This window comes from Eucyclogobius newberryi, unplaced genomic scaffold, assembly GCF_026437365.1.
Source record: "Eucyclogobius newberryi isolate DKJ021-1_F unplaced genomic scaffold, fEucNew1.0.hap1 SCAF_3, whole genome shotgun sequence".
Classification (NCBI taxonomy): Eukaryota; Metazoa; Chordata; class Actinopteri; order Gobiiformes; family Gobiidae; genus Eucyclogobius; species Eucyclogobius newberryi.
This window is the reverse complement of record NW_027315945.1, coordinates 22,828,064-22,847,927: the sequence shown is the minus strand read 5'-3', so window position 1 is coordinate 22,847,927 and position 19,864 is coordinate 22,828,064. Positions and strand designations below refer to the sequence as shown.

General features: G+C 43.3%; 1 protein-coding gene across 3 annotated transcripts in view; it reads right to left on the bottom strand.

Moving 5' to 3' along the window:
- The window catches only part of LOC140373520 (CUB and sushi domain-containing protein 3-like), a 211,921-nt gene that overhangs the window by 52,174 nt on the left and 139,883 nt on the right, over nt 1-19,864 (bottom strand). For 2 of the 3 annotated variants that reach the window (XM_072460052.1, XM_072460053.1), the window contains exons 44-54: nt 19,050-19,195; nt 18,647-18,727; nt 17,991-18,104; nt 10,527-10,715; nt 10,274-10,432; nt 8,792-8,980; nt 7,703-7,888; nt 6,603-6,797; nt 5,149-5,322; nt 2,138-2,311; nt 1,058-1,231 (exon numbers count right to left, since the gene is read on the bottom strand). In XM_072460052.1, coding sequence (XP_072316153.1) covers nt 1,058-1,231; nt 2,138-2,311; nt 5,149-5,322; nt 6,603-6,797; nt 7,703-7,888; nt 8,792-8,980; nt 10,274-10,432; nt 10,527-10,715; nt 17,991-18,104; nt 18,647-18,727; nt 19,050-19,195 — 1,781 coding nt within the window. The remainder of the gene's footprint in view (nt 1-1,057; nt 1,232-2,137; nt 2,312-5,148; nt 5,323-6,602; nt 6,798-7,702; nt 7,889-8,791; nt 8,981-10,273; nt 10,433-10,526; nt 10,716-17,990; nt 18,105-18,646; nt 18,728-19,049; nt 19,196-19,864) is intronic. The other variant, XM_072460054.1, reaches the window with a different exon arrangement.

Here is a 19,864-nt window from a genome sequence, read left to right as displayed (position 1 = left end):
TCCACCTGAGTTACCGCGCTTGACATGTTTACTTGAGTTGAGTTAATAATAGAAGTGCTGATATGACCTCAACCTTTGCCCCCCCCCCCCAAAAAAAAGGAATAAGTCCAAGATATTATTAAGTTAAAGCCCAAAACGCAATCACAGACACGCTTCTGAAGCCGCACCAAAGCCCGCTGCTTCCAAAAGCGCTTTTCGAATGATTAATGAAGATGATAGTGAAATCACATTTAGACCAACATCAAATGAAATCAACAATGCAAATATGAGGAAAACTTATTATGAAAAATGATTGTGACAACACATTTTGACAAAGGCAGCCATGAGGGTTTAATAAGATTTGATGCTTTTGATCTCCTCGCCGTTTGTCTCTGTGGTGCTTTTCACAGCTAAAAATCTGTCGCCTCATAACTGGCGGCTGCCAATGGTGTAATGGCCATGAGAAATAACATCATCATAATGGAAAAGGCCAGATCAGAGTGTCTGTTGCAATATCACAACTGACCACTAGATAATTATATATAATGACGCCATTTTGTTTCTAGTGTGTATTACTAAGTGCAAAGAGGTAACATGGTTCAAGTGGTTTGCCTCCAAGTAGGAAGATTGTGATTTAACCTGGCATTCCAGTTTCCATGCAGACACATCATAATTGTATGTAAATTTGAAGGAAATGCACGTGAGAGTAAAAGGTTATCAGTACATTATGAGATAGTAAATTAATTTCTCACAAACTCTTCTTTTTCAACAAGCTAATCACTGTGTCTTGATTTTATGCTCACACCAAGGCACCATATGTTTGTTATTTTCTCTGCCCAGAAACACTGCCGCATTGACTGCTTGCCATCAGATCAATGCAAAGTTGATGTTGCTTGTCGTTCATGAAAATAGATCGGCAGGGGGCTCATTGATCACCATAAATCTATTCACTGGATGATTATAAAGGATTTACAAACCGCTAATTACAGTCTTTGATTTTATCATCATTAGAGAATGTCCACAACACTAAGTGGACAGCCACATGTCTTTGATTTTAATATGTGGTGAGTGGTTTTACCTCTGCACGTTGGTGGCTGGTGGCTCCATTGGCGACTGGCCTGGCACTGGGCAGTGGCGGGGCCTTCCAGGGTGTAGCCTTTGTTGCAGGTGAAACGCACCACATCGTTGTAGTTGAAGCCGTCACCAGTAGTGCGTCCATATATAGGGCTCCCAGGGTGGCCACATGTGACAGCTGCAATGACAGAAATGACGGTTGAAGGTTGCAACTAAACAAATGTAAGATTTTACTTATGCGTATGGAAAGTAGTTATCAACTGAGCATTATTGTGAAACGTCTTTGTAAATGTTGCTAATATAAAGGTTAAAATTATACTTTGTATGCAGAGACTTCAACAAGGGCTTAAGTGTCCTGCCCACTGACAAACAGTAGGTACATACATGCATTGGACTATTTTGAAATTTGATGTTACAATTATCATGGCCAAAGTAATTGCAATTAACAACAATATTGAGATATGTATTAAACTATGAAAAATGTTATGGTAAGGCAATTTTATTTGTAACAATTCGTACACAAGCTAATTCACAGTGCTTCACACAACAGGATTTTATTTTTTATTAAAACCACAAAGACATGACAGAGTGCAAAGAAAATAAGAAAATATTATGGATGCTGTATGGATACTAATATGTTTATTTGAATATTATGAATACATTCCTCGTTTGAACAACTCTTATATAATTGTATGTTGTTATAAGTGAAAAAAACAACAATCTAGAACAAGATGGAAAAGTGGCTTTTTTCTGCAGTCTGGCGGCAAAATGGCAATTATCTTTGTTGGGCATTATCACAACTATACAAAATGTACCACAGACAATTATTGTCTTCCCTTTTTACAATAATATTGTTTATTGTCCCATCCCTATGTACAGTAGACATAGCAATCAAACCACCGACCTTCAGCTAAACAACCTCTGCTGCTGTTACTTTTTTATTTCGCTCTATTCATCTGTCAATAAATAATTGCTACAAAAATAAAAGCCAGTTGTGTATAGATTAATGGAAGAATAGACTAGAAGTGTTTAGCTAAGACAGCGTTTAATAACATCTTAACCAAGATGGTATTGAAGTACTCACAGATGCAGACCGGAAGCTGTCCCGACCATGTGTGTTCCTGTTGGCAGATCCGCACTGAGGAGCCAATCATCCTGAAGCCTGGGTTACACTGGTAAACCACAGTGTCTCTGTAACCAAAGTTCTCTCCAATCACCTGCCCATTCACTATCGGCTCTGGAGTGCCACAGTGACCCGCTGTAGGAGAGATAAGAAATATACAGCTATTACTTAATATGGCAGTAGAGATAATGCCATTTTTTAAAATTAAAATATTATGTAATAGCAATATATAAGATCAAACACAGTGTAAAATTTGATAGCAATTCATAAATCCTTCATTTCAAGTCCCATTTTCCTCATTAAAAGAAGATTAAGACACACACATGCAATTTTGTCTTTGCTCTGAGCCATAATGAATTCTGTTCTGAAATCAGATTTTCCACAGCTACTTAAAATCTGGGAAATTGCCAGTGACTGCGTGTCTGCACCCCTAATTTACTCCTGTAACCGCAAACCTGGCCAAGCATTTTATTATCACTCCGTTAGGGAGCAGGCAGATAGTGTGTTAGATAGTGCTGAAGTAGGCAGGATGCTGAGAAGGCCCTGGCTATGTTAACCCTGACAGCCATATCACTAAACAAGAGAGAGGTGCCCTTCCTTTAATGAATTGGACCAATCTTGGAAGCGCTAGAGCTACAGGGTTGATAAACGGACTAATACATCTGCCAGGGAAAGCATCACTTTCTGCTGTGGCCAGGCTCAAGTAATTACACATGTCTCCTTCCCTTCTACAGTAGGGAACAGTGATGGGCTGTGCAATGCAAGCCCTGGTACATTTTATTGTTTAGATCGCTCAACAACAGCTCAAATTGTGCGGCTAAACCTTGGCAAGTGTGTCGTGGTTACAGGCCAGCTGAGGATCTATAGCCACTTTTGTCCTGACAGAAACAAATCGCACTTGGAGACTTTTTAGTACAGCTATCTGCTCCGGGTTTTGCACATTTCAACACATTTTTATGACCCTGCTTAGTCTGCTTACAAGTTCAGATGCTGTAGTAAGTAAGTATGTAACCTAAGAGGAAGTAGGAGACAGTGCAGAACTAGTTTACAATGTGACATCTTACTGTAATAAGTAAAATCAAATTAGTTTGAAGGAAACAAGGAACATAGTAGAAAAAGCTTCAGTTGTAGTCATCTGGACTCAGTTTGAAAAAATAGACGTTTCGACTCTCATCCAAGAGTCATTGTCAATAAAAGAATTTAGATCGAGAACTCCGATATTAATACTGTTCTGTGGTAAGATCCACCCATTGGGAGGAGCCTTCCTGAAGTAGAAAGAGTTGTTTGTTTCAACAGAAACTCCCCCCTTGTATCTACCGAGCTAGCCTATTCAGAATCTTAATGGGCTATTAGAATCCTCTTTGTCTTTGTGAGACCCTGGCTCAACCACCCTGAGTACCTGATTAGCATCTAAATGTCCTGGTCCTGGTCCTCTACCTTTCCAGGGGTTCAGTATACCATTATAGATACCAGGAAGATTGAATCTGAGCCCTCCATTTCTGTTTAAAGAAGGTCTTTCTTTTTTAACAAAAATAGCTTCCTTGACTCCTCTTTCAAACCATCTTTTCTCCCTGCTTAAAACCTTCACCTCACCGTCTTCAAACGAGTGATTAGAGGCTTCAAGATGGAGATGCACGGCACTCTGTGGTCCTGAACTTGTATTTCTTCTGTGCTGATAAAGCCTCTTGTGTAGAGGCTGTTTTGTCTCACCTATGTAACGTTCTTTACAGCTTTCTTCACTGCATTGGATCGAATAAACTACATTGCTCTGTTTTTGAGTCGGCAACTTGTCCTTTGGGTGAACCAGTTTTTGTCTTAAAGTGTTTCCTGGTTTAAAATAAACAGGGACTTCGTGTTGTCTAAAAATTCTCTGCAGTTTTTCCGACAGGCCAGAGACATAAGGGATAGAAACACCCTTCCTTCTCTGTTCAGTTTCCCTTTTGTTCAGGGAAACTGACAAAAACTGGTTCACCCTAAGGACAAGTTGCCGACTCAAAAACAGAGCAATGTAGTTTATTCGATCCAATGCAGTGAAGAAAGTTGTAAAGAACGTTACATAGGTGAGACGAAACAGCCTCTACACAAGAGGCTCTATCAGCACAGAAGAAATACTAGTTCAGGACCACAGAGCGCCGTGCATCTCCATCTTGAAGCCTCTAATCACTCGTTTGAAGACAGTGAGGTGAAGGTTTTAAGCAGGGAGAAAAGATGGTTTGAAAGAGGAGTCAAGGAAGCTATTTTTGTTAAAAAAGAAAGACCTTCTCTAAACAGAAATGGAGGGCTAAGATTCAATCTTCCTGTTATCTATAATGGTATACTGAACCCCTGGAAAGGTAGAGGACCAGGACCAGGACATTTAGATGCTAATCAGGTACTCAGGGTGGTTGAGCCAGGGTCTCACAAAGACAAAGAGGATTCTAATAGCCCATTAAGATTCTGAATAGGCTAGCTCGGTAGATACAAGGGGGGAGTTTCTGTTGAAACAAACAACTCTTTCTACTTCAGGAAGGCTCCGCCCAATGGGCGGGTCTTACCACAGAACAGTATTAATATCGGAGTTCTCGATCTAAATTCTTTTATTGACAATGACTCTTGGATGAGAGTCGAAACGTCTATTTTTTCAAACTGAGTCCAGATGACTACAACTGAAGCTTTTTCTACTATGGAACACGCCTGGACGAATGAGGGATTACACCGACATAGAAACAAGGAACAAGCTAAATACATGAAATACTCCTCTTAGGGCTTTCATCTGGGCTAACATTCTCACCAAATGTATTTCTGTTCATTGAGATCAAGGCTAGAAAATAAAACAGATACATTCTAAATGCAGTTACCTAGTTATACCTATAACTTGGGTCTAAATTGGGACAATGTGTCTGAAGCTAAAAGCTCAAATGCCGGGATGTCCAGCGCAGGTCATGACAGCAATCCTATTTGCATTTGAAAAAGAACATTTAGCTTCTTCTCACCTAGACAGTGCGTCTCCATCCCACTCCAGAGCCCTGACAGCAGACACTCTCTGACTGCAGAGCCCGTCAGCACGTAGCCAAGGTTACAGCTGAATATGGCAGATGCTCCGAAGGTAGTTTGGGTGCCGATTTTCTTGCCGTTTGGAGGGGTGGGCAGGTCGCCACAGGAAATGACTGTGATGAGGTAAAGGGGATTGGAGAGGAGGAGGGGTAGAAACATAGAAGACATTTAGAGAGCAGATGAAGACACATGCAGGGAACAAAGTTGGCTCATATTGTAGAAGTCAATGGGCGGATCAGTCGTTTACAGCCATCTCACTGACCTTAATGTGATGAAAGAGTGACCAGAACTGTTATGATAATGATGCCTTTGTCCCTTATACATTATTCATCACACTGTCTGTGTGACCCTTTGCCATTATAAGAGCTTTTTGGCCATTTTTTATGTTTAAAAGCATTCGTTTTGACTTTAAGAGAGAAATATGTTGTCAGTTGAAAAGAAGAGAGACATTCAAATAATTACTCCAGTATTTAAAGAAAAGGACCACTCAATAAAATATAAATCTCCTTTTTTACCCAAACTAAAATAAAATGTAAGTAATGAAGGAATTATATTCAGAATGACGATGGGATTTTGAGCCTCAAAGTACAATTTTCAATGTTAATGTTAATGGCTGGTACTTCTGCTGTTATTTACCATTGCAATTTCATAGGCTAATTTGCTTTTTAATAGCCACACCCAGGTCCACATCAAAAGTTTAAAACTTCTATAAAGATAATGTTAAAAAAGTAGGTTAAAGGAGGTGAAAAGCAAACGGCACTTACAATCACTTATTTAGCATACTCAACAAGCTTGAAATGATGAACAGATGCTTAGCCCCAGACACCTGTGTAATCTCTTAAGTGTCATTAACAGAGCATACCATTTAGAAGTTTTTATTTATAGAGAAAGATGACTGATGACGATAGTGCCTTATAATATGCTGTATCATTTGATTGTGAAATTGTAAAATAAAATAATTTAAAATAACTTATAAAGGCAGGCAGTTATATGGAGTGAACAAAATCCCTTAGTCACAGTTATTTAGAGGGGTAAATTAGAGTTTCAACTATTTCATGGTGCAATAATCTGCTATCATTATAGGATATAGAGTGGATTTTCAATTTGGAACGGTTCCATTGTGAATGCCAATTTCTTTATAGCTGAATGAAAATGAAAATACAATAAAGCCATGTAAAAGAATCTTGTATGAAAAAAACTGTTACAATTGTTACATAAACTCAATGTTTTATTCATGAGTTTCAGTGTCCTGTTTTATACGCACCATTTTAAATACTCAAAATTCAAAAGATATAATATTCTGTTCTGAATTAGTAAATTGCTATAGCAACTGTGATACTTTTTCATTCATCTGAAACCCATGGGATGTTTTTTTCAATTTCACTGTACTCACTTTTACATCTGGGCCTTTCGTTTCTCCAGCTCCATATCCCGTTGGACAGACACCCGATGGTGGCAGGGCCGATCCGGTAATAACCAGGATTACAGGTGAAGATGATTTTGGTGCTGAATTCGTAGTGTGAGCCATTGACGAGCCTCCATTTCCCATGGTCCAGTGAGAAGGAGCTGAGGCTGGGGCAGGACACCACTGAGGGGAACATATTAAAAGATGTGTGTAAGTGGAAAAGCATGCGGATATTTTGGGCAGATCTAAAGTGTACATGAGATACAGTCGATACTAAATGGGAGTAAGTGCTATACTATTTCAAGAAGATTCAGGCTGATGCTACTTGTATTCTAAATTAATTAAATGTGGGAATAGTAATTAACCGTCACTAAAACATTGATTGTTTAAGCCCTTTGCTGTACTAAAAAAAAAAGAAAAAAAAAGTAAAATTCTGACCACAGGGTGAATCTTTGTCTCTCCTTCAACCACAGAATTATCAAACAAGTAATAACATGTTAACATTGAATTGCGAGCGCATCAAAAACAAGCTTGTCCTTGCTATCGGAGTGGAATGTGTCAATATGGTTTATTCACTCCAAGATTACAACAGATCTGCCTCTCAAAGTATAACACACCCAATAAAACACTTTTTTCTCACAACAAAGCTGTTTAATAATGTGAACCAAATGAGTTTCAAATCAAACTTGTTCTGTTTTGCTTTGAGACATATTGACGCTGGGGACCAAACACAGGTCCCCTTTGTAAACAACATTGTCAATCACTTTTTACACTCATTCTTGAGCAGCAAGGAAATGGGTGTTTTTTACATTGGCCAGAGTGTCACAAAGTTGCTACCGATCCCATTAATCAATTTTAATCATCGTCTGTCCACACCGCAATACACAACAACTTTTCAAAAACGTCAGCAATTTCTGGGACAATAGTCTAGATTTTGTGACATTTGCCACATAGTTTTAACTTTTTTACCACAGAATGACTCAACTTAATCGTTTGGGAAGACATCTGTCACAATGCAAAAATCAGATGGGTTAACCTGTCTCTCTACATAAGGTTTGATAATGCCCCTGGTGTTGTCCCGCGCTCACCGATGCAGCGAGGGATCTTGTTGTGGTTGCTCCAGGTGCCGTCTGGCTGGCACACCGTGGTGGTCAGCTCTTTGGAGGAGAGCCGGTAACCGCTGTTGCAGAAGTAGGTCACCCGTGTGCCGACCGAGTAATCAGCAGCCAACACACCTCCATTCACCGGGGCACTGGGCACGCCACACGACACCGCTAAAGAGAGGGTTGGACAGGGTCAATATGCAAATTCAATGAGAAGGCAGATTTTAGAGGAAATGGAAATATGTTCAATTATATGTTGCAGAGTATGTTGTACAAGCTTTTCAAAGTGTTGCAGACTTTTCATATCGATAGGGTCCATTTACACTTGTCTTGGTTTAGTCCTAGTTTGAGGCCAGTTTAATCTCTAATTTCAGGTTAATCTATACCATTACAGTAGATGACTTTCTTTGTTACTCCAAGATAGAATGTACTATGATACTATTATGACTAGACATTATAAACATAATGCACACTAATACAATTTCATTCAATCAGAATTTGGCAGCATTTTAAACAATGTCATTTTCTTGTATTATTAAATGTATTAATGTGAGGTATGATGCCTGAATGGCCAAAGATTAAACGAGTAAGTTAAAAAAAATTAAAAAGTTGAAACAAATTAAATCAATGGCATTCAAAGTTACAGAGCATTGTTTGCTTCACATATCAGAGTAAGCTTTCTTGTGGGGAAAAAAATCATAGGCTAACATGTGTGCAACACCATTGATGGTGATTCACCAAATCTAATTAGACAAATAAAAGCCAACACAAACCGCAGCTGCATGCAAATCACAAATTAGCAGTTAATTTGAAGAAGTGGAAATTGACAAAGAGCATTGGAAAATTGATTCGTGTTTCCTTTCACACTGGCAGGTTACGGGTTGTCAATCAGGCCATCTATTTTAGCAGCTACCAGCACAATAAAAGGTTTTTTGGTCTTGAGATACTCGCTTGCCTGAAATGCCTCGCCTGTCTGCCCACTGTGCACAGGGCTATGAAGGCAGTGACCAGAAGAACAGGGGAGAGGCAAGACTGGAGTCACAAATAAGAGGCTGCCAGAGCTGATGAGCTCACCTTGACACGCGGGTACCGGGGCATCCCAGGTGTAGTAGCCAAAGGCGGTCTTCTTACACACAGCTGCGCCCTTTCCGATCAGCTTGTAACCCCTGTCACAGGCCCAGCGCACCATGCTGTTGAGGTGACCACCCGTCTGACTCACCACGAAGCCATGTTGGGGTGAATCTGGAGTGCTGCAGTACATGGCTACAGTAGACGAGGGGTGACAGGAAGTGACAAGACAAGGGGAACAAAGGGAACAGTTAGAAGATGTAATAGATAATACACATCATAATATTAGACAACCAAATATATCTGAAAATACTAGTTTATATCGACTTAACATTTTCATACAGAAAATAACACTATGCCTCAGTTTACAAGCTTGAAGTTGCAACAAAGATTTTGTTTATGTCTTGCTTATGGCTACACAAGCTGGTTGTTATAAATGACCATACTGTATGCATCTAGTGGACTACAAAAGTTTTATTTTAATATCACTGCAGCTTGGGCATGAATACAAAAAAGGAGGGCAGAGAACTCAGCAAACGCTTTGAGACATTCTAAATCAGAATTACCAAAAGATCACTGAGACTTAAGAGGAAAGGACACTCTGAGGATTTTAAGTCAGTTTATCCATCCATCCATTTTCTACCGCTTGTTCCCTTTTTGGGGTCGCGGGTGACTGGAGCCTATCCCAGTGACTTCGGGCCTTAGGCGGGGTACACCCTGGACAGTGGCCAACTTGTCGCAGGGCCAACACAGAGACATAGACATTACAGACAGTTCACGCTCACATTCATTCACTAGGGCCAATTTAGAGTCACCAATTTTTACCTAACACATGCATGTCTTTGGACGGTGGGAGGAGCCGGAGAACCCGGAGAGAACCCACAGTAACACGGGGAGGACAAGTCAGTTTAAATTGAAGTAAAACAAGTCAAGAAGGACTTGCGCATACAACATTTATCACACCGCCTGTTCTCACAATACACACATGTATTCAACATAATGGAGGGACACAACATAAAAGATTAATGCCTTTTGCGCTGTTCATTATTATTGATGGGTTTCAAATGGAAGAAGATTCTCTATTTTTCTTTTGCATGGCACCCGTTCTTTTATTAGAAAAGCAATTAGGAATTTAAAACCACTTGAAATTAAGCTGTCCGAAATAGCATGCAAGCCTATTCCCTGCACATGATTAGCAGTGAGAAAACGTTCCCTGCTAAATAAACCAATACCCATATTTTAAATCCATAAACTAAAATAGTATCTTCATGCAGAGAATACTGCAAAGAACATACAAGGCAAAATTGTTAGTTATGATAAAAGTCCTGGCATGACAATAAATTGAAATAAATTATTGGGTAAAAAAGTTGGTAGTGTAAATTATTTTATTTTTGAACGCTTTTAAGTGCCAGTGACTTTTATCACTCTGCACAAAATAATTAAAATTGTATTAATAAAAAAGAGAATGATGATAAGCTGGATACATACTTTGATACTCACCCACGTATCTGATGTGGAAGCCGTGGCGGTTGGTGCCGTGATCCGAGGACCAGCGCAGGAGCAGCTGGTGTCCTGTGGTGGTCAGACTGAAGGGGGTCTCAATGTCACCACTAAGAGAGGCCAGGTTTTGGCTGTAGATGTTCGGCCCTGCAAAACACATGATAACCTTGGTCAATATTTCAAGCACTGGAAGACTGACCGAATGTGTACAACTACAGCGATGACACACAAAAAAACGTACCATCAAATATTTCTAAGATGTCGAACTCTTTTTCCGTCTGAAAGAGCTCAAAGTGCAGCGTGATATTGTAGCCCTTCTCCACATTAATGAGCCAGGAGCACATCTGCAGGTTGGGGTAGTTTTCAGGGTAGCCTGGACTCAGAATGACCCCTGTCGAATCGAAACGCACCTCATGGGCAGGGCATTGAACTGTGATGTGGAAAATAAATCATTTGTTGGAACAGAGAAAAGACAAGCAAAGCCAGAGTAGCAAATGTAGAGTAGTAGCAAGTACTACCCAACTCTTACCCAACTGTTTATTTACTATATTTGTGGAATTTGTGAAGAAAAAGCTATTCAAATTAAGTATTTTTTGGTATTGATCTTCCCTCCTTCGCAAATGTGTGGCAGTGTGGCCTCTCTCTAACCTTTAGCCTCATCTGTGTGTGATGACATTTACATTAAATCGTCTTATAAAAAGATGAGTCAGCGCTGAAGTGAGGTAATAAATGAACTGCACAAGACAAGATGTAGTAAGAGGGAATTCACATATTTGAGTTTAAACATATTACTGTATCATTGGTTGTAAAACACCAAAAGCTAAAACATGTTTGCTCTCCCGTCCATAGATGGTAATATGAAAGTGTAGAGTTGGGGGAGGCAGCACCTTGTCTGAGGATATTGTGTTGGTGTGTGCCTGAGCTCAAAGATTTTTCTATATTTGCTGACATCTAGTTCCTATTTCTTGTCGATTGTGCCGGTAGCATCAGTAGGTCTCTGAGCCACTAGTGAAGAAACATGACGCATATGAAAGGTTAATGCGAACAACTGTTCATAATAAAAAGGTCAATGCAAACATCTAGACATATATCAAGAGAAGAGGCTTAGAGCATACGAATGAAGTGGCCAAATATTCTCTGCTGTGGAGTTATATGAAAAATTACAGAAACAGCCAATTTTGCAGCAACATCTTGGAAATAGCGTTCATGATTTACTGATAATACATTCACAGTCCTAAAATGAAATCATTCATCCCATTTCTGAAGCCTCTTCAACTTCATGTGTGTTACATTCTTCAGAATCCTCATAATCCTTCCTATCCTCTTCAGTGCAAACAGGAAACACAACCTCTTCAGCGTTACTTTACCCAGCTCTGCCTCTTTACCATTTTCCACTGCTTTTACAAAGGTATACAAAAATATCAAAAAATCCATTGACAAATAAAAATCACATTAAATAAATACTTTGCTGCATGGAGAGCTACCCCGGGCCCTTTTCTCATTTAGACCAATAGCAAAACCTAATATTATTCAAACAAGGAACAAAATCCTCATCCATCCCAGCACGATGCATCCTGCTCACCCTTCCTTCTTTAACCAAGCTTTTAAATCATGTTCCAGGAAAATGGGATCGTTCCACCCTGGATTATTATATTTTAAGAAAACGTTTTGGAGCACAAATGAAAAAAAATTGCTGCTGTTTTAATGCCTAAATGGCACGATGATTTCTCATACTTTATGTGCAAAAAATAAATAAATACAGTAGAAAATAATGTATTCTAAGAGCTCTTTTTTGTATACAACTGGGAAAAGGCTGGCTAGATGATCCATCCACGACTGTAGTTCAGACACATTACTTTTGCCTTTGTGAATAACATGTGTGTGTTTGCTGTGTCAAGGGAGGAGCAGACTCACTCGCTTATGATGTCGTCAGGATGAGGTCTTTAGTAAAACTGTTTCCATCTGGCTTCCATCTGGCCAGTTTGTTACTTTCACCTTTGACTAAATCCTTGATAGTTTATTTGAGCCAAACTTTGGTCATATTTTCAACTAAAAGAGAGTAATATATATTTATTGTCCAGACTTGTTTGTACATGGAAACATATTCAAATTAAACTTGTATTTGTCATTTCTTGGCTTTCAACATCATTTGTATGCATGTCGATATCCTTGACAGTAATTTGAATTGTGCAATTACATTGGGTCAGCTTGAAACTAGCACCAATAACACATTGTCATTGTCACATTGTATTTTTCAGAGCCTGGATTACCGGTAAAAAATGTTGCTGAGGAATTTAATAGAGGTTATTATAAAAATACACACGCATTGCAATATAATAGGAAGAGCACTACATTATGACATTGACTGTTGTTTTGACGTTAAACAACATATTACAATATTGGTTATATTTTTTGTACTCAATTCAATTTGTATGATACTTAAACCTCCACTATTACATTTAAAGACATTTTCATTGAATTGACTAAATATCTTCTGATTATCAAAATCGCGATACTCAGAGTTTGAGCTATTTATTTTGTCATCTACCTCTACTTAATATGTAATGATCATGTGCTGAAAATATGTCTTATAAGTTATGTGTCCTAAAACAAATTAGTGTCTTACTACAAATCATACATAAGGTCACACTTGAACAGTTTGCCCTATAACGACACAAAAAAACAAACACATTTTGTACAACCATATATAATTTATGACAACCAGGGGGAGGAAGACCTATAGGAATTGTCCCCTTCACAACTGAACTGCAGCATAAGTCTCTCAGATGCAAGGAGCAGGTCAACTTAAATTAAGTTCAACTTTACATGTCCCAAGGAGAGCAATTAATTTCATGCTGGAGGTGGCACAAGGACAGTTCAGAGCCCACACAGAAAAATGTAATGAATTCTTTGCTACAATAATGAGGTGATCCATGAAAATGTCAAACAAGGAGTTACCAACTCAAGCGTCCAAAGACAGTTCCACTATGAAACTGTAATGCTCAGAGCAGATATAACAAGCTGTTGAATGTAGCAATAGTGTAGCTTTTAGTGTTTGTAGGAGTCCCATTGTTATGACTAACATTGCATAATTTATTTCCATGGTTGAATAAATCGTTTCTGAATCTAAACCGAGTGCTAGTGACTGCATTTGCAACAGTTTGTTTTATAGTGTGAACCGTGTGAACCCCTAATGCAACCGTCTTCATTTATTGAGGTGTTTGACAATATATTATTCTTCATTGTCTGCATGCACTTGAACAATTACTGGTGTTATTGTTTGTAGCTATATAAAGTATATTTCAAAGCAGAGACAATGGAAATGGTTATTTTACTGACCTGCTGAGGTTGTTTCAGTGCTATGACATAAGCTGTAGTATGGGGCAGCTTTATCAATACACTAAACCAAAAATGACTCAAAAATGAGATTTGCTGATGTATATGGGTAAACATAAATCATTGGTTTCTGTATTATAAATGATCGGGTTCTTATAGTCAGTAAAATATATGTAACAGATACACAGTTTTTTCAATTTTTGCAATCAAACGAACAATGTTATTTTTCCATTCTGCATGCCAGGGCAGAAATACTCATCAACTTGTAGACAAAGGCCTCCAGGGTCTTTGTCTCCTGTAATATCCTCAGAATAGAAGGTTTCAGAAATGCTGTTTTGGCACGACAGCCTGGCTGATGGCTTTTGTTTTTGGTATAAACAAAATCTCTCATGCAGAAAACGCATATGTTTCTGTTTGTTTCAATTGCTTGAATGGAGAAAAAAGTATGGGTAGAAGATTTTACATCAATCAACTTCTTTGAGCAAGGATTGTGAAATAAATCTGTTTCAAAATAGATCTGACCACAGCTAATACCTTGTTATGCTGCTGAAATGTGTTTTTCACAACATTACTTCAGCGTATACAGAAATACATCAGTTTTTATAGATGTGGAGGTCAATGATTTTGGGTCAGATTTGTTCCAAGACAAGCTGTGTGTCATCATGGTGCTGTTTTAAGGGCTTCTACCCGTCTGTTAAACGCTGCATCAACAGAGAATGTGCCAGTGATTGCGACTGGCCTAGGCAGACTGAAATATATATATATATATATATATATATATATATATATATATATATATATATATAACCAAGTTATTAAAAGTACCATCTACATAAGAAACTACCTTATGCTTTAAGCTTTAAGCTTTTCCACAGAGGAGTAATTGGACAAAACCGACAAAACTGGACAAAAACTGTTTTAGGTGGTATACCGGGGACAGTTCTGGCTACAGACAAGGCTGAGCATTGCCCACCTAAACTGATGTCTTTCCCAACCCCTTGCTCCCCGCCTCAACGTGCATCAGATTGAGCAGTGAAAGGCCGGGTCTGTATAAGTTGACGCCTGGAGGAGTCTCGGCACGCACACAGGACTCGCCTCCTGTTAGTGTGCAAACATAAGCTAAACAATACTACTAAATTCAATCAGACATACATGTCCGCCCCACGCCTCACCTTTGTGTCCGCCCCACGCCTCACCTCTGTGTCCGCCCCACGCCTCACCTCTGTGTCCGCCCCACGCCTCACCTCTGTGTCCGCCCCACGCCTCACCTCTGTGTCCGCCCCACCTCTGTGTCCGCCCCACGCCTCACCTCTGTGTCCGCCCCACGCCTCACCTCTGTGTCCGCCCCACGCCTCACCTCTGTGTCCGCCCGACGCCTCACGACCGTGTCCGCCCCACGCCTCACCTCTGTGTCCGCCCCACGCCTCAGCTCTGTGTCCGCCCCATGCCTCACCTCTGTCTCCGCCCCACCCCTCACCTCTGTGTCCGCCCAACGCCTCACCTCTGTGTCCGCCCCACGCCTCACCTCTGTGTCCGCCCCACCTCCGTGTCCGCCCCACGCCTCACCTCTGTGTCCGCCCCACGCCTCACCTCTGTGTCCGCCCCACGCCTCACCTCTGTGTCCGCCCCACGCCTCACCTCTGTGTCCGCCCCACGCCTCACCTCTGTGTCCGCCCCACCTCTGTGTCCGCCCCACGCCTCACCTCTGTGTCCGCCCCACGCCTCACCTCTGTGTCCGCCCCACGCCTCACCTCTGTCTCCGCCCCACCCCTCACCTCTGTGTCCGCCCCACGCCTCACCTCTGTGTCCGCCCCACGCCTCACCTCTGTGTCCGCCCCACGCCTCACCTCTGTGTCCGCCCCACACCTCACCTCTGTGTCCGCCCGACGCCTCACCACCGTGTCCGCCCCACGCCTCACCTCTGTGTCCGCCCGACGCCTCACGACCGTGTCCGCCCCACGCCTCACCTCTGTGTCCGCCCCACGCCTCAGCTCTGTGTCCGCCCCACGCCTCACCTCTGTCTCCGCCCCACCCCTCACCTCTGTGTCCGCCCAACGCCTCACCTCTGTGTCCGCCCCACGCCTCACCTCTGTGTCCGCCCCACCTCCGTGTCCGCCCCACGCCTCACCTCTGTGTCCGCCCCACGCCTCACCTCTGTGTCCGCCCCACGCCTCACCTCTGTGTCCGCCCCACGCCTCACCTCTGTGTCCGCCCCACCTCTGTGTCCGCCCCACGCCTCACCTCTGTGTCCGCCCCACGCCTCACCTCTGTGTCCGCCCCACGCCTCACCTCTGTGTCCGCCCCACGCCTCACCTCTGTGTCCGCCCCACACCTCACCTCTGTGTCCGCCCGACGCCTCACCACCGTGTCCGCCCCACGCCTCACCTCTGTGTCCGCCCGACGCCTCACGACCGTGTCCGCCCCACGCCTCACCTCTGTGTCCGCCCCACGCCTCAGCTCTGTGTCCGCCCCACGCCTCACCTCTGTCTCCGCCCCACCCCTCACCTCTGTGTCCGCCCAACGCCTCACCTCTGTGTCCGCCCCACGCCTCACCTCTGTGTCCGCCCCACCTCCGTGTCCGCCCCACGCCTCACCTCTGTGTCAGCCCCACGCCTCACCTCTGTGTCCGCCCCACGCCTCACCTCTGTGTCCGCCCCACGCCTCACCTCTGTGTCCGCCCGACGCCTCACCACCGTGTCCGCCCCACCTCCGTGTCCGCCCCACGCCTCACCTCTGTGTCCGCCCGACGCCTCACCACCGTGTCCGCCCCACGCCTCACCACCGTGTCCGCCCCACGCCTCACCTCTGTGTCCGCCCCACGCCTCACCTCTGTGTCCGCCCCACCTCCGTGTCCGCCCCACGCCTCACCTCTGTGTCCGCCCGACGCCTCACCACCGTGTCCGCCCCACGCCTCACCACCGTGTCCGCCCCACGCCTCACCTCTGTGTCCGCCCCACCTCCGTGTCCGCCCCACGCCTCACCTCTGTGTCCGCCCCACGGCTCACCTCTGTGTCTGCCCCACGCCTCACCTCTGTGTCCGCCCCATGCCTCACCTCTGTGTCCGCCCCACGCCTCACCTCTGTGTCCGCCCCACCTCCGTGTCCGCCCCACGCCTCACCTCTGTGTCCGCCCCACGCCTCACCTCTGTGTCCGCCCCACGCCTCACCTCTGTGTTCGCCCCACGCCTCACCTCTGTGTCCGCCCCACCTCCGTGTCCGCCCCACGCCTCACCTCTGTGTCCGCCCGACGCCTCACCACCGTGTCCGCCCCACGCCTCACCACCGTGTCCGCCCCACGCCTCACCTCTGTGTCCGCCCCACCTCCGTGTCCGCCCCACGCCTCACCTCTGTGTCCGCCCCACGCCTCACCTCTGTGTCCGCCCCACGCCTCACCTCTGTGTCCGCCCCACGCCTCACCTCTGTGTCCGCCCCACACCTCACCTCTGTGTCCGCCCCACGCCTCACCTCTGTGTCCGCCCCACGCCTCACCTCTGTGTCCGCCCCACCTCCGTGTCCGCCCCACGCCTCACCTCCGTGTCCGCCCCACGCCTCACCTCTGTGTCCGCCCCACGCCTCACCTCTGTGTCCGCCCGACGCCTCACCACCGTGTCCGCCCCACGCCTGACCTCCGTTTCCGCCCCACGCCTCACCTCCGTGTCCGTCCCACACCCCACCCCTCACCTCCGTGTCCGCCCCACGCCTCACCACCGTGTCCGTCCCGCACCCCACCCCTCACCTCCGTGTCCGTCCCACGCCTCACCTCTGTGTCCGTCCCACGCCTCACCTCTGTGTCCGTCCCACGCCTCACCTCTGTGTCCGTCCCACGCCTCACCTCTGTGTCTAAAACAAGTGCACCCGCTCATCCAAACTCATCCACACAGACGCTGGTGTCAGTGTGCAGAGATTGCATAAAAGCAAAACAATATTAACATTCCTGTGTTGTCTTTTATCTGCAGATGTGACTTTCATAATTGGAGTTTTCATTCTGTGTCTGTGATTCCGACTGGTCAAACTGAAAGTGTAAGCAAAATTTACAATACACAATCTATTATCAATCAAGTCCACACTCTAAATGAGTAGAACCACAACGCCATGATATCCAGTCATCTAAACATGGAACAAAGCCAAAATTGGTCACGCGATTACTTTCTGTGCAAAAAATGGGGGGATATGAAACCGTGTATTGAATTCTCTAACTGCCCACCAACTTTTCTGTCCGCCCACCCAATCAGTGAGTTAGAAACCGGCACTGTTTCCAACCCTTTATACTCAACAGCTAGAAGTGAGTGCACTTAGCTAAGAGATGCATAGACAGAAACGTGTCCCAAAACAAACATGTTGTGTCCAATCTGACAGTGAAACAAACCAACCTTGACAAACTGGCGGGGGTCCATCCATCTGCAGTCGTTCTCCAAGCCGACAGGTCAAAATCTCATTGCCCACCAAGGTGAAACCAGGCTGGCACGTATACCGGATAATGTCCCCTGTGAGGTCATTTTCACCCAGACACACAAACACACACACACATGCACAGAACCGTTAACACAGCTCGAATGGTAATCAACAGCGCATTTGCTAATGAAGACTGGCATCTCTTTAGCCAGACAGACTAAAGACACTTCATTATATTACAGTGTCAATGTGCAAAGGACAAGCACACAAACAAGTCACAGGCATAACACCTCATTGCTTTGCCAGACACTGAAACAGCCACAGGCCATATGATCCATATGATGCCACTTTGCTAATTACGTCAGCACTGACTACGGTATTCAAATGGACTACATTAGGAGATAATTAGCCACACAATTTAGTGAAAGTAATGTGTAAGAACACTAAATTATGAATCGGAAAATTAGTCTCTTAGAAATAGACTACACACATGGAATAAAGTGCTTTTAAGAGTTTTTGTTGATTGAAAAGATTTTTTTTTTTTTTGCCTGCTCCTGTTTAATTTAATGTACTCACATTTGGATGAAAAATGTAAAAAAAAAAAAAAAAAAAGACTAAAATGAAAAAGACAAACCTATTTCGAACTGGTCATCTTCGGTTAGTACGGTAGCGTTGGCAACAGGTGGGGGCGGCTGACAAGTTCTAAGCTGGTAAGCTACAAAATAATAACATTTGTTAAAAATACACAGATGCCTATTAAATCACAAAATATGCAGACATATTCATTTTTCATGACCATTCAAAATTATTAATTGAGCAAAGACCGCAGATTTTTTAAGATCTTTTGAACAGTTTTTTCCCCCTTCTAAATAGAGCAAAGGACATATCCATCATTAACTGCAGCACTTTGTACAAAAAGGAGAAAGGCCACATAATGATTAGAAAGCTCTGCTTCTGCTGTGTAAGGGGATCAAACAATGGTCACAGCATATTGTGTAACAAGGTCTTTGCTTAGATGTTATCAAAGGGGATGTTACCGTAGTAGTGAAGCACAAAGAAACCACTGGTGCTGAAGTCACTGTGGAACTTAATGAGGATCTGATTGGCGGTGGTGGACACACCCTCTTGCACCGAGCTCCCACTGAACTGACCTATCTGCGGCGAAGCTTGGTCAGGTCCGTCCCTGAGGAAAGAGCGGGGAGGCAGGGGTGTGAGTGCATGATAAATGAAAAAACAACAGTAATAGGTTGCTGGGATGAAAGAGCAGGTCCACTTATCCTCAAGCAAAGCCGTACTGGGCTGTCGAATGAGAGACTGAGAGAAAACGTTCTCATAATTAACTACTATGTCATTGCACAAGTTGGAGTGGTGTTAACTGATGAGGCTTTTGACCCTTCTAGCTGTGCTACATATTGATGTAATTGTAAGTTTAAAAGATAAAGTGATAGAAACAGTATTTGTAGAACAAGATTCAGTTGTAGTCATCTCATCTGGACACTGTTTTTTGAAAAACAAAACGTTTTGACTCTCATCCAAGAGTCCAACTCAGATATTTATCCTACTCTGACTTGCGTAAGCCCTGCCCACCAGGTGGAACCTGCTGATTTTTAGAACTGTAATGATTTAGACATTGTTTAATTAAACACAACTCAAGTAAAAAAGATAACAGCTCAAATACCCAACTTTCTTCTGTTCATTGTACTATACACTATAAATTGCAGTCTATTTGATAGTAAAATGTAATTAACGAACCACTAAGAATAATGTAAAACCTGGTAACCCTGTGATTTAGACCTCAGCAAACATGCTCCAAGAGATTTTGCATTAGTTTAGCATATTTCACTTATCTCAG